The 15,856-nt window shown below is 45.5% G+C and overlaps 1 protein-coding gene across 1 annotated transcript in view; it reads left to right on the forward strand.

Moving 5' to 3' along the window:
* Positions 1–15,124, forward strand: part of LOC124264229 (urea-proton symporter DUR3-like) — a 58,559-nt gene extending 43,435 nt beyond the window's left edge. The window contains 7 exon segments of the mRNA XM_046698965.1: positions 4,386–4,516; positions 5,477–5,639; positions 8,781–8,965; positions 8,967–8,989; positions 11,605–11,782; positions 12,682–12,871; positions 14,777–15,124. Of these exon segments, the coding sequence (XP_046554921.1) occupies positions 4,386–4,516; positions 5,477–5,639; positions 8,781–8,965; positions 8,967–8,989; positions 11,605–11,782; positions 12,682–12,871; positions 14,777–15,124 (1,218 nt within the window).
* The last annotated feature ends 732 nt before the right edge of the window (positions 15,125–15,856 follow it).

Below are 15,856 nucleotides of genomic sequence, written 5' to 3' on the forward strand. Positions count from 1 at the left end.
GATGTTATTTTAGGAGCGCTTCTGCTTAAGCTGATGTTTGGAAGCTTGTACTGCACCGTTAAGTTAGATGTGATGTTATTTTAGGAGCGCTTCTGCTTAAGCTGATGTTTGGAAGCTTGTACTGCACCGTTAAGTTAGATGTGATGTTATTTTAGGAGCGCTTCTGGTGAGGCTGATGTTTGGAAGCTTGTACTGCACCGTTGAGTTAGATGTGATGTTATTTTAGGAGCGCTTCTGCTTAAGCTGATGTTTGGAAGCTTGTCCTGCACCGTTGAGTTAGATGTGATGTTATAGTAGGAGCGCTTCTGCTTAAGCTGATGTTTGGAAGCTTGTACTGCACCGTTAAGTTAGATGTGATGTTATTTTAGGAGCGCTTCTGCTTAAGCTGATGTTTGGAAGCTTGTACTGCGCCGTTAAGTTAGATGTGATGTTATTTTAGGAGCGCTTCTGCTTAAGCTGATGTTTGGAAGCTTGTACTGCACCGTTAAGTTAGATGTGATGTTATTTTAGGAGCGCTTCTGCTTAAGCTGATGTTTGGAAGCTTGTACTGCACCGTTAAGTTAGATGTGATGTTATTTCAGGAGCCCTTCTGCTTAAGCTGATGTTTGGAAGCTTGTACTGCACCGTTAAGTTAGATGTGATGTTATTTTAGGAGCGCTTCTGCTTAAGCTGATGTTTGGAAGCTTGTACTGCACCGTTAAGTTAGATGTGATGTTATTTTAGGAGCGCTTCTGCTTAAGCTGATGTTTGGAAGCTTGTACTGCACCGTTAAGTTATATGTGATGATATTTTAGGAGCGCTTCTGCTTAAGCTGATGTTTGGAAGCTTGTACTGCACCGTTAAGTTAGATCTGATGTTATTTTAGGAGCGCTTCTGCTTAAGCTGATGTTTGGAAGCTTGTACTGCACCGTTGAGTTAGATCTGATGTTATTTTAGGAGCGCTTCTGCTTAAGCTGATGTTTGGAAGCTTGTACTGCACCGTTAAGTTAGATCTGATGTTATTTTAGGAGCGCTTCTGCTTAAGCTGATGTTTGGAAGCTTGTACTGCACCGTTGAGTTAGATGTGATGTTATAGTAGGAGCGCTTCTGCTTAAGCTGATGTTTGGAAGCTTGTACTGCACCGTTAAGTTAGATCTGATGATATTTTAGGAGCGCTTCTGCTTAAGCTGATGTTTGGAAGCTTGTACTGCACCGTTAAGTTAGATCTGATGATATTTTAGGAGCGCTTCTGCTTAAGCTGATGTTTGGAAGCTTGTACTGCACCGTTAAGTTAGATGTGATGATATTTTAGGAGCGCTTCTGCTTAAGCTGATGTTTGGAAGCTTGTACTGCACCGTTAAGTTAGATGTGATGTTATTTTAGGAGCGCTTCTGCTTAAGCTGATGTTTGGAAGCTTGTACTGCACCGTTGAGTTAGATGTGATGTTATTTTAGGAGCGCTTCTGCTTAAGCTGATGTTTGGAAGCTTGTACTGCACCGTTAAGTTAGATCTGATGATATTTTAGGAGCGCTTCTGCTTAAGCTGATGTTTGGAAGCTTGTACTGCACCGTTGAGTTAGATGTGATGTTATTTTAGGAGCGCTTCTGCTTAAGCTGATGTTTGGAAGCTTGTACTGCACCGTTAAGTTAGATCTGATGATATTTTAGGAGCGCTTCTGCTTAAGCTGATGTTTGGAAGCTTGTACTGCACCGTTAAGTTAGATCTGATGATATTTTAGGAGCGCTTCTGCTTAAGCTGATGTTTGGAAGCTTGTACTGCACCGTTAAGTTAGATGTGATGTTATTTTAGGAGCGCTTCTGCTTAAGCTGATGTTTGGAAGCTTGTACTGCACCGTTAAGTTAGATGTGATGTTATTTTAGGAGCGCTTCTGCTTAAGCTGATGTTTGGAAGCTTGTACTGCACCGTTAAGTTAGATGTGATGTTATTTTAGGAGCGCTTCAGATTAAGCTGATGTTTGGAAGCTTGTACTGCACCGTTAAGTTAGATGTGATGTTATTTTAGCAGCGCTTCTGCTTAAGCTGATGTTTGGAAGCTTGTACTGCACCGTTGAGTTAGATCTGATGATATTTTAGGAGCGCTTCTGCTTAAGCTGATGTTTGGAAGCTTGTACTGCACCGTTAAGTTAGATGTGATGTTATTTTAGGAGCGCTTCTGCTTAAGCTGATGTTTGGAAGCTTGTACTGCACCGTTAAGTTAGATGTGATGTTATTTTAGGAGCGCTTCTGCTTAAGCTGATGTTTGGAAGCTTGTACTGCACCGTTAAGTTAGATGTGATGTTATTTTAGGAGCGCTTCAGATTAAGCTGATGTTTGGAAGCTTGTACTGCACCGTTAAGTTAGATGTGATGTTATTTTAGCAGCGCTTCTGCTTAAGCTGATGTTTGGAAGCTTGTACTGCACCGTTGAGTTAGATCTGATGATATTTTAGAGCGCTTCTGCTTAAGCTGATGTTTGGAAGCTTGTGCTGCACCGTTAAGTTAGATGTGATGTTATTTTAGCAGCGCTTCTGCTTAAGCTGATGTTTGGAAGCTTGTACTGCACCGTTAAGTTAGATGTGATGTTATTTTAGGAGCGCTTCTGCTTAAGCTGATGTTTGGAAGCTTGTACTGCACCGTTGAGTTAGATGTGATGTTATTTTAGCAGCGCTTCTGCTTAAGCTGATGTTTGGAAGCTTGTACTGCACCGTTGAGTTAGATCTGTTGATATTTTAGGAGCGCTTCTGCTTAAGCTGATGTTTGGAAGCTTGTACTGCACCGTTGAGTTAGATGTGATGTTATTTTAGGAGCGCTTCTGCTTAAGCTGATGTTTGGAAGCTTGTACTGCACCGTTAAGTTAGATCTGATGATATTTTAGGAGCGCTTCTGCTTAAGCTGATGTTTGGAAGCTTGTACTGCACCGTTAAGTTAGATGTGATGTTATTTTAGGAGCGCTTCTGCTTAAGCTGATGTTTGGAAGCTTGTACTGCACCGTTGAGTTACATGTGATGTTATTTTAGGAGCTTTTCTGCTTAAGCTGATGTTTGGAAGCTTGTACTGCACCGTTAAGTTAGATGTGATGTTATTTTAGGAGCGCTTCTGCTTAAGCTGATGGTTGGAAGCTTGTACTGCACCGTTGAGTTACATGTGATGTTATTTTAGGAGCGCTTCTGCTTAAGCTGATGTTTGGAAGCTTGTACTGCACCGTTAAGTTAGATGTGATGATATAGTAGGAGCGCTTCTGCTTAAGCTGATGTTTGGAAGCTTGTACTGCACCGTTAAGTTAGATCTGATGATATTTTAGGAGCGCTTCTGCTTAAGCTGATGTTTGGAAGCTTGTACTGCACCGTTAAGTTAGATGTGATGTTATTTTAGGAGCGCTTCTGCTTAAGCTGATGTTTGGAAGCTTGTACTGCACCGTTAAGTTAGATCTGATGATATTTTAGGAGCGCTTCTGCTTAAGCTGATGTTTGGAAGCTTGTACTGCACCGTTAAGTTAGATGTGATGTTATTTTAGGAGCGCTTCTGCTTAAGCTGATGTTTGGAAGCTTGTACTGCACCGTTAAGTTAGATCTGATGATATTTTAGGAGCGCTTCTGCTTAAGCTGATGTTTGGAAGCTTGTACTGCACCGTTAAGTTAGATCTGATGATATTTTAGGAGCGCTTCTGCTTAAGCTGATGTTTGGAAGCTTGTACTGCACCGTTGAGTTACATGTGATGTTATTTTAGGAGCGCTTCTGCTTAAGCTGATGTTTGGAAGCTTGTACTGCACCGTTAAGTTAGATCTAATGTTATTTTAGGAGCGCTTCTGCTTAAGCTGATGTTTGGAAGCTTGTACTGCACCGTTGAGTTACATGTGATGTTATTTTAGGAGCGCTTCAGATTAAGCTGATGTTTGGAAGCTTGTACTGCACCGTTAAGTTAGATGTGATGTTATTTTAGGAGTGCTTCAGATTAAGCTGATGTTTGGAAGCTTGTACTGCACCGTTAAGTTAGATGTGATGTTATTTTAGGAGCGCTTCTGCTTAAGCTGATGTTTGGAAGCTTGTACTGCACCGTTGAGTTACATGTGATGTTATTTTAGGAGCGCTTCAGATTAAGCTGATGTTTGGAAGCTTGTACTGCACCGTTGAGTTAGATGTGATGTTATTTTAGGAGCGCTTCTGCTTAAGCTGATGTTTGGAAGCTCGTACTGCACCGTTAAGTTAGATGTGATGTTATTTTAGGAGCGCTTCAGATTAAGCTGATGTTTGGAAGCTTGTACTGCACCGTTAAGTTAGATGTGATGTTATTTTAGGAGCGCTTCAGATTAAGCTGATGTTTGGAAGCTTGTCCTGCACTGTTAAGTTAGATTTTAGGAGCTTTTCTCGCCAAACTGATGTTTGTCCTGTACCGTGGTGTTGCTTTCAGCCCTACAGACTGATGACAGACACCAACAGCTGCATCTTGTGCGGGAAGGGGCGTGGTCGGATGGCGAACCCCAGGGACAAGTGCGTGTGTGAGAGCATGACGTACTGCTCAGCATGTCACAGTGACGACAAGTAAGTGGGACCATACGATAAGGTATCTGTGTTCAAAGGGAGGGGCACCTGTGTCAGTAGAGAGGTGGGTACATCGGTGTGTAGAGGTGTGTACTTTTGTGTATAGGGCGATGTGTACTTCTGTGTGTAGAGAGATGGGTACTTCTGGGTATAGAGATACTTCTGTGTGTAGAGATGTGGGTACTTCTGTGTTTTGAGATACTTCTGTGTGTAGAGATGTGGGTACTTCTGTGTTTTGAGATACTTCTGTGTGTAGAGAGGTGGGTACTTCTGTGTTTTGAGGTACTTCTGTGTGTAGAGATTTGGGTACTTCTGTGTTTTGAGATACTTCTCTTTGTAGAGATTTAGGTACTTCTGTGTGTAGAGAGGTGGGTACTTCTGTGTGTAGAGATGTGGGTACTTCTGTGTGTAGAGAAATGAATACTTCTGTGTGTAGAGAGGTGGGTACTTCTGTGTGTAGAGATGTGGGTACTTCTGTGTGTAGAGAAATGAGTACTTATGTGTGTAGAGATGTGGGTACTTCTGTGTGTAGAGAGGTGGGTACTTCTGTGTGTAGAGATGTGGGTACTTCTGTGTGTAGAGAAATGAGTGCTTCTGTGTATAGAGAGGTGGGTACTTCTGTTTATAAAGAGGTGGGTACTTCTGTGTATAGAAATACTTCTGTGTATAATGGGTAGGTACGTCCATTTGTCGAGAGGTGGGTACATCTGTCTGTAGTGAGGTGGGTACATCTGTATGTAGAGAGGTGGGTACTTCTTTTTATAGAGGGTTGGGTGCTTGTGTGTGTAGAAAAAGGCCACAGCACATGGGAGATGCATTTCACTGTTTGATGCTCTCTGACATATTACCAGTCAAAGCGTTATGTACTATGACTGGTAACACTACTATGGGGTGGTTCATATATATTTGTATTTTCAGAGCCCGGTAGGTGGGGTAGTTCATATCTATTTGTATTTTCAGAGCCCGGGAGCTGTGTCGGCGCGCCATCAAACCGGAGTACAAGTGCACTGTGCACGGATCCTATCGGGTGTACAACGACCTGCTGCTCCGTCTCAAGAGTTGGTGTCTCGTGTGGACAACGTTCAGCATCCTGCCTCTAACAGTCATCCTGTCACTCATGCAGGTCAGTGCTTCCAGCAGTCATCCTGTCACTCATGCAGGTCAGTGCTTCCCTTATCCTTCCAGCAGTCATCCTGTCACTCATGCGTCAGTGCCTTCCCTGTCCTTCCAGCAGTCATCCTGTCACTCATGCAGGTCAGTGCGTCCGCTTATCCTTCCAGCAGTCATCCTGTCACTCATGCAGGTCAGTGCGTCCCCTGTCCTTCCAGCAGTCATCCTGTCACTCATGCAGGTCAGTGCCTTCCCTGTCCTTCCAGCAGTCATCCTGTCACTCATGCAGGTCAGTGCCTTCCCTGTCCTTCCAGCAGTCATCCTGTCACTCATGCAGGTCAGTGCTTCCAGCAGTCATCCTGTCACTCATGCAGGTCAGTGCGTCCCTTATCCTTCCAGCAGTCATCCTGTCACTCATGCAGGTCAGTGCGTCCCCTGTCCTTCCAGCAGTCATCCTGTCACTCATGCAGGTCAGTGCGTCCCTTATCCTTCCAGCAGTCATCCTGTCACTCATGCAGGTCAGTGCCTTCCCTGTCCTTCCAGCAGTCATCCTGTCACTCATGCAGGTCAGTGCGTCCCTTATCCTTCCAGCAGTCATCCTGTCACTCATGCAGGTCAGTGCCTTCCCTGTCCTTCCAGCAGTCATCCTGTCACTCATGCAGGTCAGTGCCTTCCCTGTCCTTCCAGCAGTCATCCTATCACTCATGCAGGTCAGTGCTTCTCTTATCCTTCCAGCAGTCATCCTGTCACTCATGCAGGTCAGTGCTTCCAGCAGTCATCCTATCACTCATGCAGGTCAGTGCGTCCCTTATCCTTCCAGCAGTCATCCTGTCACTCATGCAGGTCAGTGCCTTCCCCTGTCCTTCCAGCAGTCATCCTGTCACTCATGCAGGTCAGTGCGTCCCTTATCCTTCCAGCAGTCATCCTGTCACTCATGCAGGTCAGTGTCTTCCCTGTCCTTCCAGCAGTCATCCTGTCACTCATACACGTCAGTGGGTCCCTTATCTTTCCAGCAGTCATCCTGTCACTCATGCAGGTCAGTGCTTCCAGCAGTCATCCTATCACTCATGCAGGTCAGTGCGTCTCTTATCCTTCCAGCAGTCATCCTGTCACTCATGCAGGTCAGTGCCTTCCCTGTCCTTCCAGCAGTCATCCTGTCACTCATACACGTCAGTGGGTCCCTTATCTTTCCAGCAGTCATCCTGTCACTCATGCAGGTCAGTGCCTCCCCTGTCCTTCCAGCAGTCATCCTGTCACTCATGCAGGTCAGTGCGTCTCTTATCCTTCCAGCAGTCATCCTGTCACTCATGCAGGTCAGTGCCTTCCCTGTCCTTCCAGCAGTCATCCTATCACTCATACACGTCAGTGGGTCCCTTATCTTTCCAGCAGTCATCCTGTCACTCATGCAGGTCAGTGCCTTCCCTGTCCTTCCAGCAGTCATCCTGTCACTCATACACGTCAGTGGGTCCCTTATCTTTCCAGCAGTCATCCTGTCACTCATGCAGGTCAGTCAGTCCTTCCAGCAGTCATCCTGTCACTCATGCAGGTCAGTGCGTCCCTTATCCTTCCAGCAGTCATCCTGTCACTCATGCAGGTCAGTGCCTTCCCTGTCCTTCCAGCAGTCATCCTGTCACTCATGCAGGTCAGTGGGTCCTTATCCTTTCCAGCAGTCATCCTGTCACTCATGCAGGTCAGTGCCTTCCCCTGTCCTTCCAGCAGTCATCCTGTCACTCATGCAGGTCAGTGCTTCCCTTATCCTTCCAGCAGTCATCCTGTCACTCATGCAGGTCAGTGCTTCCCCTGTCCTTCCAGCAGTCATCCTGTCACTCATGCAGGTCAGTGCGTCCCTTATCCTTCCAGCAGTCATCCTGTCACTCATGCAGGTCAGTGCTTCCCTTATCCAGCAGCATCATCCTATCACTCATGCAGGTCAGTGCGTCCCTTATCCTTCCAGCAGTCATCCTGTCACTCATGCAGGTCAGTGCCTTCCCTGTCCTTCCAGCAGTCATCCTGTCACTCATGCAGGTCAGTGCGTCCCTTATCCTTCCAGCAGTCATCCTGTCACTCATGCAGGTCAGTGCTTCCCCTGTCCTTCCAGCAGTCATCCTGTCACTCATGCAGGTCAGTGTCTTCCCTGTCCTTCCAGCAGTCATCCTGTCACTCATGAAGGTCAGTGCTTCCCCTGTCCTTCCAGCAGTCATCCTGTCACTCATGCAGGTCAGTGCTTCCCTTATCCTTCCAGCAGTCATCCTGTCACTCATGCAGGTCAGTGCTTCCCTGTCCTTCCAGCAGTCATCCTGTCACTCATACACGTCAGTGGGTCCCTTATCTTTCCAGCAGTCATCCTGTCACTCATGCAGGTCAGTGCTCCCCCTGTCCTTCCAGCAGTCAGTGCGTCCCCTTATCCTGTCACTCATACACGTCAGTGGGTCCTTATCCTTCCAGCAGTCATCCTGTCACTCATGCAGGTCAGTGCTTCCCCTGTCCTTCCAGCAGTCATCCTGTCACTCATGCAGGTCAGTGCTTCCCTGTCCTTCCAGCAGTCATCCTGTCACTCATGCAGGTCAGTGCGTTCCCTGTCCTTCCAGCAGTCATCCTGTCACTCATGCAGGTCAGTGCCTCCCCTGTCCTTCCAGCAGTCATCCTGTCACTCATGCAGGTCAGTGGGTCCCTTGTGCTTCCAGCAGTCATCCTGTCACTCATGCAGGTCAGTGCTTCCCCTGTCCTTCCAGCAGTCATCCTGTCACTCATGCAGGTCAGTGCTTCCCTGTCCTTCCAGCAGTCATCCTGTCACTCATGCAGGTCAGTGCGTCCCCTGTCCTTCCAGCAGTCATCCTGTCACTCATGCAGGTCAGTGCTTCCCCTGTCCTTCCAGCAGTCATCCTGTCACTCATGCAGGTCAGTGCTTCCCTTGTGCTTCCAGCATGTGACCCAACCTTCCGTTTCTAACGTTTCAGCTTGTCCTCAACATCTACCTCTGTTTCAGCTTAGCCTGGGCTGGGTCTACCTGTTGCCTATCCTCAACATCTACCTCTGTTTCAGCTTAGCCTGGGCTGGGTCTACCTGTTGCCTATCCTCAACATCTACCTCTGTTTCAGCTTAGCCTGGGCTGGGTCTACCTGTTGCCTACCCTCAACATCTACCTCTGTTTCAGCTTAGCCTGGGCTGGGTCTACCTGTTCATGGGGATTCTGATAGGTTCTGCCGTAATTCCAATCACGTTATCCATGTTCTGGGAGCGCCTGACTCCAGTCGCTATGATGGCTGGGAGCATTGGAGGGGCAGTAATCGCTATCATTGTCTGGTTAAGCGTTGCCTCAACCTACCCTGGCGGCCTCGGGGAATTCTTTCTTGCTCAATACAGGTACAAACAATACAGGTTAAACCGCTGTCGACTCACACATACTTGCATGTAACTCTCATACTTGTATAAAACAGTCACACCAACGCCACCGCCCACAAAAAATATCTTGTAATTCTGAGACATATTGAATACTGTCACGCCAGTATATTGCTGTGACACCTTTACAACACTGCTACACCTGTACTAAACTGAGACACGTGTAAAACACTGAGACACGCGTATAACACTGAGACACGTGTATAACACTGAGACACGTGTATAACACTGAGACGCGTATAACACTGAGACACGCGTATAACACTGAGACACGCATTATAACACTGAGACACCTGTACTAAACTGAGACACCAGTACTAAACTGAGAACATGTATAACGTATAAACTGAGACACGCGTATAACACTGAGACACCTGTACTAAACTGAGACACGTGTAAAACACTGAGACACGCGTATAACACTGAGACACGTGTATAACACTGAGACACGTGTATAACACTGAGACGCGTATAACACTGAGACACGCGTATAACACTGAGACACCTGTACTAAACTGAGACACCAGTACTAAACTGAGACACGCGTATAACACTGAGACACGCGTATAACACTGAGACACGTGTATAACACCGAGACACGTGTATAACACTGAGACACATGTATAACACTGAGACACGTGTATAACACTGAGACACATGTATAACACTGAGACACGTGTATAACACTGAGACACGCGTATAACACTGTGACACCTGTACTAAACTGAGACACCTGTACTAAACTGAGAGGTGTTTAACACTGAGACACGCGTATAACACTGAGACACATGTATAACACTGAGACACGTGTATAACACTGAGACACATGTATAACACTGAGACACGCGTATAACACTGAGACACGTGGATAACACTGAGACACCTGTACTAAACTGAGACACGTGTATAACACTGAGACACGTGTATAACACTGAGACACGCGTGTAACACTGAGACACGTGTATAACACTGAGACACCTGTACTAAACTGAGACACGCGTATAGCACTGAGACACGTGTATAACACTGAGACACGTGTATAACACTGAGACACGAGTATAACACTGAGACACGCGTATAACACCGAGACACGTGTATAACACTGAGACACATGTAAAACACTGAGACACGCGTATAACACTGAAACACATGTATAACACTGAGACACGTGTATAACACTGAGACACGTGTATAACACTGACTGAGACACGTATATAACACTGAGACACGAGTATAACACTGAGACACGCGTATAACACTGAGACACGTGTATAACACTGAGACACATGTATAACACTGAGACACGTGTATAACACTGAGACACGTGTACTAAACTGAGACACGTGTATAACACTGAGACACGTGTATAACACTGAGACACGCGTGTAACACTGAGACACGTGTATAACACTGAGACACCTGTACTAAACTGAGACACGCGTATAGCACTGAGACACGTGTATAACACTGAGACACGTGTATAACACTGAGACACGTATATAACACTGAGACACGAGTATAACACTGAGACACGCGTATAACACTGAGACACGTGTATAACACTGAGATACATGTAAAACACTGAGACACGCGTATAACACTGAAACACATGTATAACACTGAGACACGCGTATAACACTGAGACACATGTATAACACCGAGACACGCGTATAACACTGAGACACGTGTATAACACTGAGACACCTGTACTAAACTGAGACACGCGGATAACACTGAGACACGTGTTTAACACTGAGACACATGCATAACACTGAGACACGTGTATAACACTGAGACACGCGTGTAACACTGAGACAAGTGTATAACACTGAGACACGTGGATAACACTGAGACACGCGTATAACACTGAGACACGCGTATAACACTGAGACACGTGGATAACACTGAGACACGCGTATAACACTGAGACACGCGTATAACACTGAGACACGTGTATAACACTGAGACACGTGTATAACACTGAGACACGTGTATAACACTGAGACACATGTATAACACTGAGACACGTGTATAACACTGGAGACACGTGTATAACACTGAGACACATGTATAACACTGAGACACGTGTAAAACACTGAGGCAGAGACACGTGTATAACACTGAGGCAGAGACACGTGTATAACACTGAGACACGTGTATAACACTGAGACACGTGTATAACACTGAGACACGCGTATAACACTGAGACACATGTATAACACTGAGACGCGCGTATAACACTGAGACACGCGTATAACACTGAGACACGTGTATAACACTGAGACAGATGTAAAACACTGAGGCAGAGACACGTGTATAACACTGAGGCAGAGACACGTGTATAACATTGAGACACGCGTATAACACTGAAACACATGTATAACACTGAGACACGTGTATAACACTGAGACACGTGTATAACACTGAGACACATGTATAACACTGAGACACGTGTATAACACTAAGACACGTGTATAACACTGAGACACGTGTATAACACTGAGACACGTGTATAACACTGAGACACAGCAGATTCCTGTGACCAACCACTACACCTATACAAACACTGTATGCTTCAGGGAAGGAGTTGTCGATGTTGTGTGGCAACCTGACCGCCATCTTGTCAGGGGGCATAATCACAGTAGTGGTCAGCCTCGTCACCAATCGCAGCCAAGATCCCAGTACAGCGCGCGAGATCTGGGAGCAGACACGAGACGTTGACAACCCTCTAAGCCCTTGGACGGAGAAATACTCAACGTAAGTTGTCGATATTACAACGATATGACAAGTCGTAGACTAGATCACGTACTTTGTGTGTCCTCTGACAAATGTAGTGTGGCACGGCAGTCGCGACCGAAAGCTGCCTATCCGGATTCGACTCAATTTTTGTGAAATCTGCGCTGGCTGACTTGGCTAGATTGCCGAATTTGTGTGCCTGCGATTATGGGTCTCACTCTGAAAGTGCGAGTTCGAATCCCGGATGAGACTCAACCAACAGTACCAGAATATGCACTTTATTGAGAAAGTGTAATCCCCAATATAACATATGTTACACTGGATCTCTTTTTAAATGCATGGTTTATTCTATTTCCACAGTACATTTATATGTACCAGGTGTTTTTTCTGGAAGATAACTTGAAACTTCATATTGTCAGCATTTCTTTAGTTTCCCATCATTACATGTTATCTGTATGAATCTGCATAGGTCTGAAGTTGGGTGTCACCTGTCTTAATCCACATTGATGGAGCAGTTGGACATCAGTTGTCTGGGATATACGTGAACTGGAAACAAACCACTATTGTTGCAGCACAATATCAGCAGCACAAACAAATGTCAACATAATTGCCTTATCAGTTCACAAGTCGAGAACAGTTGTTTGATAATAATCACCATTATTCCCGAACCCTCACCCGACGTGACAAAGCGATTTGCCACCTGATGCCCTCAGCACTGAGCTGAATATTCTGAAGGAATCCAATCTGCTTCCTAGTTTATTTTCACAGTAATATACTCCGACACGTCGGGTCCCCCCAAATAAAGTTGACATCCACAAATTATCGTATTTATGTGCATCACTTCCAAATGCCGCTCAAAGACAAGACCCCTGTCAGATATTATAGAAACTATGGTGACGTTTTCTGATCCTCCTTAACAGTGACCTCAACCTGACCGGCGCTCACCAACTTGACAACCGCCCATCGCTGCAGGAGGTGGAGAAGACGTTCAAGATGGCGAAGTACTTCGCCAACATTGGCTCCGCGGTGTTCGCACTTCTCTTGGTGGTTGTGTGGCCATGTATCATGATAGCTGTCGACATCATGTCATATGACCAGTTCTTCGGCTGGGTGAGACTGTAATCTGCTAATAATTCACCATGTTGTGTTAGTTCACCCTGTGGATGGGTGAGTCTGTACACAGGTGCTAATACAACATTAGGATGGGTGAGACTGTACTAAAGTCTTAATTCACCATGTGGGTGGGTGAGTGAGACTGTACTCTGGTGTTAATTCACCATGCGGATGGGTGAGACTGTATTCTGGTGTTAAATTCACCATGCGGATGGGTGAGACTGTACTCTGGTGTTAATTCACTATGCGGATGGGTGAGACTGTATTTTGCTATTAATTCACCGGCGAATGGGTGAAACTGTACTCTGGTGTTAATTCACCATGCGGATGGGTGAGACTGTATTCTGGTGTTAAATTCACCATGTGGATGGGTGAGACTGTATTTTGGTATTAATTCACCATGCGAATGGGTGAGACTGTATTATGGTATTAATTCACCATGCGAATGGGTGAGACTGTACTCTGGTGTTAATTCACTATGCGGATGGGTGAGACTGTATTTTGGTATTAATTCACCGGCGAATGGGTGAAACTAGTGTATCACTATCGGATGGGTGGTGTTAATTCACCATGCGGATGGGTGAGACTGTCACTCTGAGATCTGTACTCTGGCGTTAATTCACCATGCGGATGGGTGAGACTGTATTCTGGTGTTAAATTCACCATGCGGATGGGTGAAACTGTACTCTGGTATTAATTCACCATGTGGATGGGTGAGACTGTACTCTGGTATTGATTCACCAGTGGATGGGTGAGACTGTATTTTGGTATTAATTCACCATGCGAATGGGTGAGACTGTACTCTGGTGTTAATGCTGTTAATTCACTATGTGGATGGGTGAGACTGTACTCTGGTGTTAATTCACTATGCGGATGGGTGAGACTGTATTTTGGTATTAATTCACCGGCGAATGGGTGAAACTGTATTCTGGTGTTAATTCACTATGCGGATGGGTGAGACTGTATTTTGGTATTAATTCACCATGCGAATGGGTGAGACTGTACTAAAGTCTTAATTCACCATGTGGGTGGGTGAGTGAGACTGTACTCTGGTGTTAATTCACCATGCGGATGGGTGAGACTGTATTCTGGTGTTAAATTCACCATGCGGATGGGTGAAACTGTACTCTGGTATTAATTCACCATGTGGATGGGTGAGACTGTACTCTGGTATTGATTCACCAGTGGATGGGTGAGACTGTATTTTGGTATTAATTCACCATGCGAATGGGTGAGACTGTACTCTGGTGTTAATTCACTGTGCGGATGGGTGAGACTGTATTTTGGTATTAATTCACCGGCGAATGGGTGAAACTGTACTCTGGTGTTAATTCACTATGCGGATGGGTGAGACTGTACTCTGGTATTAATTCACCAGTGGATGGGTGAGACTGTACTCTGGTATTAATTCACCATGTGGATGGGTGAGACTGTATTCTGGTATTAATTCACCATGTGGATGGGTGAGACTGTATTCTGGTATTAATTCACCATTTGAATGGGTGAGACTGTACTCTGGTATTAATTCACCATGTGGATGGGTGAGACTGTACTCTGGTATTAATTCACCATGTGGATGGGTGAGAGACTGTATTCATGTGGATATTAATGGTGCTAACCATGTGGATGGTGAGACTGTATTCTTGTTAATGAACCATGTGGATGGTTGAGACTGTATTCTTATATTAATTCACCATGTGGATGGTTGAGACTGTATTCTGGTGCTAATTCACCATTTGAATAGGTGAGACTGTATTCTGGTGTTAATGAACCATGTGGATGGGTGAGAGAATACTGTGGTGTTAACTGAGATACCACTGACATATATACCCCTGTGTTGCCTCAAAGGGGATACATCACGTCCAGATAGAGATTTTACATTACAATCGATCGTTGTTGCAGGCCATGTTGTCGGAGGTGTGGGCGTTTGCCGCCATGATCCTTATCATCGTTTTCCCCGCCGTCAACGAAGCCTACGACATCTACAACGCTTTCCACAAGAAACAGAAGGTTGTCCCCGTCTCCAACTACGGGAAAACATCAACAAGCCTCCAACATGCCATCGTCAAACCAGAAAGACGACACTCGCCCAAACTCAGCACGATATCTAACGGAAAGGGCCATGGCGATGTTATGGCAGATGCACCAGCCACAGAAACTAATGGTCACGTGGGGGCTGAGGATGGACCAATGGAACACGCGGTGGATGGAGACATGGACTCATCCAATCCTCGCTATCCAATGTTTTGATTTTCTGAAAGCTTCATTCGTAAAATATTTTGTACAAAGTCATGCCCCCAAAGTTTATCGTGACCATATAATCCATCTGGAGGCAGATAAAAGGCTGGCTATGTGTGTTTGTAAACAAGTCGATCGCCTCCGCATGGAGACGGAATTATTTTTGTGTGTGTATATATGTGAGTGCGTTTAGTTTTACGCCGCACTCAGTTGTGTGTATATAGAGGAGAATAAGGTAGAATGGTGTACCTGATTCGTCTCTCACAATTGTTAAAAGGGCATATCAAAGGCATGCCTGAACCTTCTCCCACAAGATAATACAAGGGCATGCCTGGACCTTCTCTCACAAGATAATACAAGGGCATGCCTGGACCTTCTCTCACAAGATAATACAAGGGCATGCCTGGACCTTCTCTCACAAGATAATACAAGGGCATGCCTGGACCTTCTCTCACAAGATAATACAAGGGCATGCCTGGACCTTCTCTCACAAGATAATACAAGGGCATGCCTGGACCTTTCTCTCACAAGATAATACAAGGGCATGCCTGGACCTTTCTCTCACAAGATAATACAAAGGCAAGCCTGGACCTTCTCTCACAAGATAATACCAAGGCATGCCTGGACCTTCTCTCACAAGATAATACAAAGGCATGCCTGGACCTTCTCTCACAAGATAATACAAAGGCATGCCTGGACCTTCTCTCACAAGATAATACAAGGGCATGCCTGGACCTTCTCTCA

The sequence above is a fragment of the Haliotis rubra genome, unplaced genomic scaffold (assembly GCF_003918875.1).
Source record: "Haliotis rubra isolate DU_JTF1 unplaced genomic scaffold, ASM391887v1 Scf915, whole genome shotgun sequence".
Lineage (NCBI taxonomy): Eukaryota > Metazoa > Mollusca > Gastropoda > Lepetellida > Haliotidae > Haliotis > Haliotis rubra.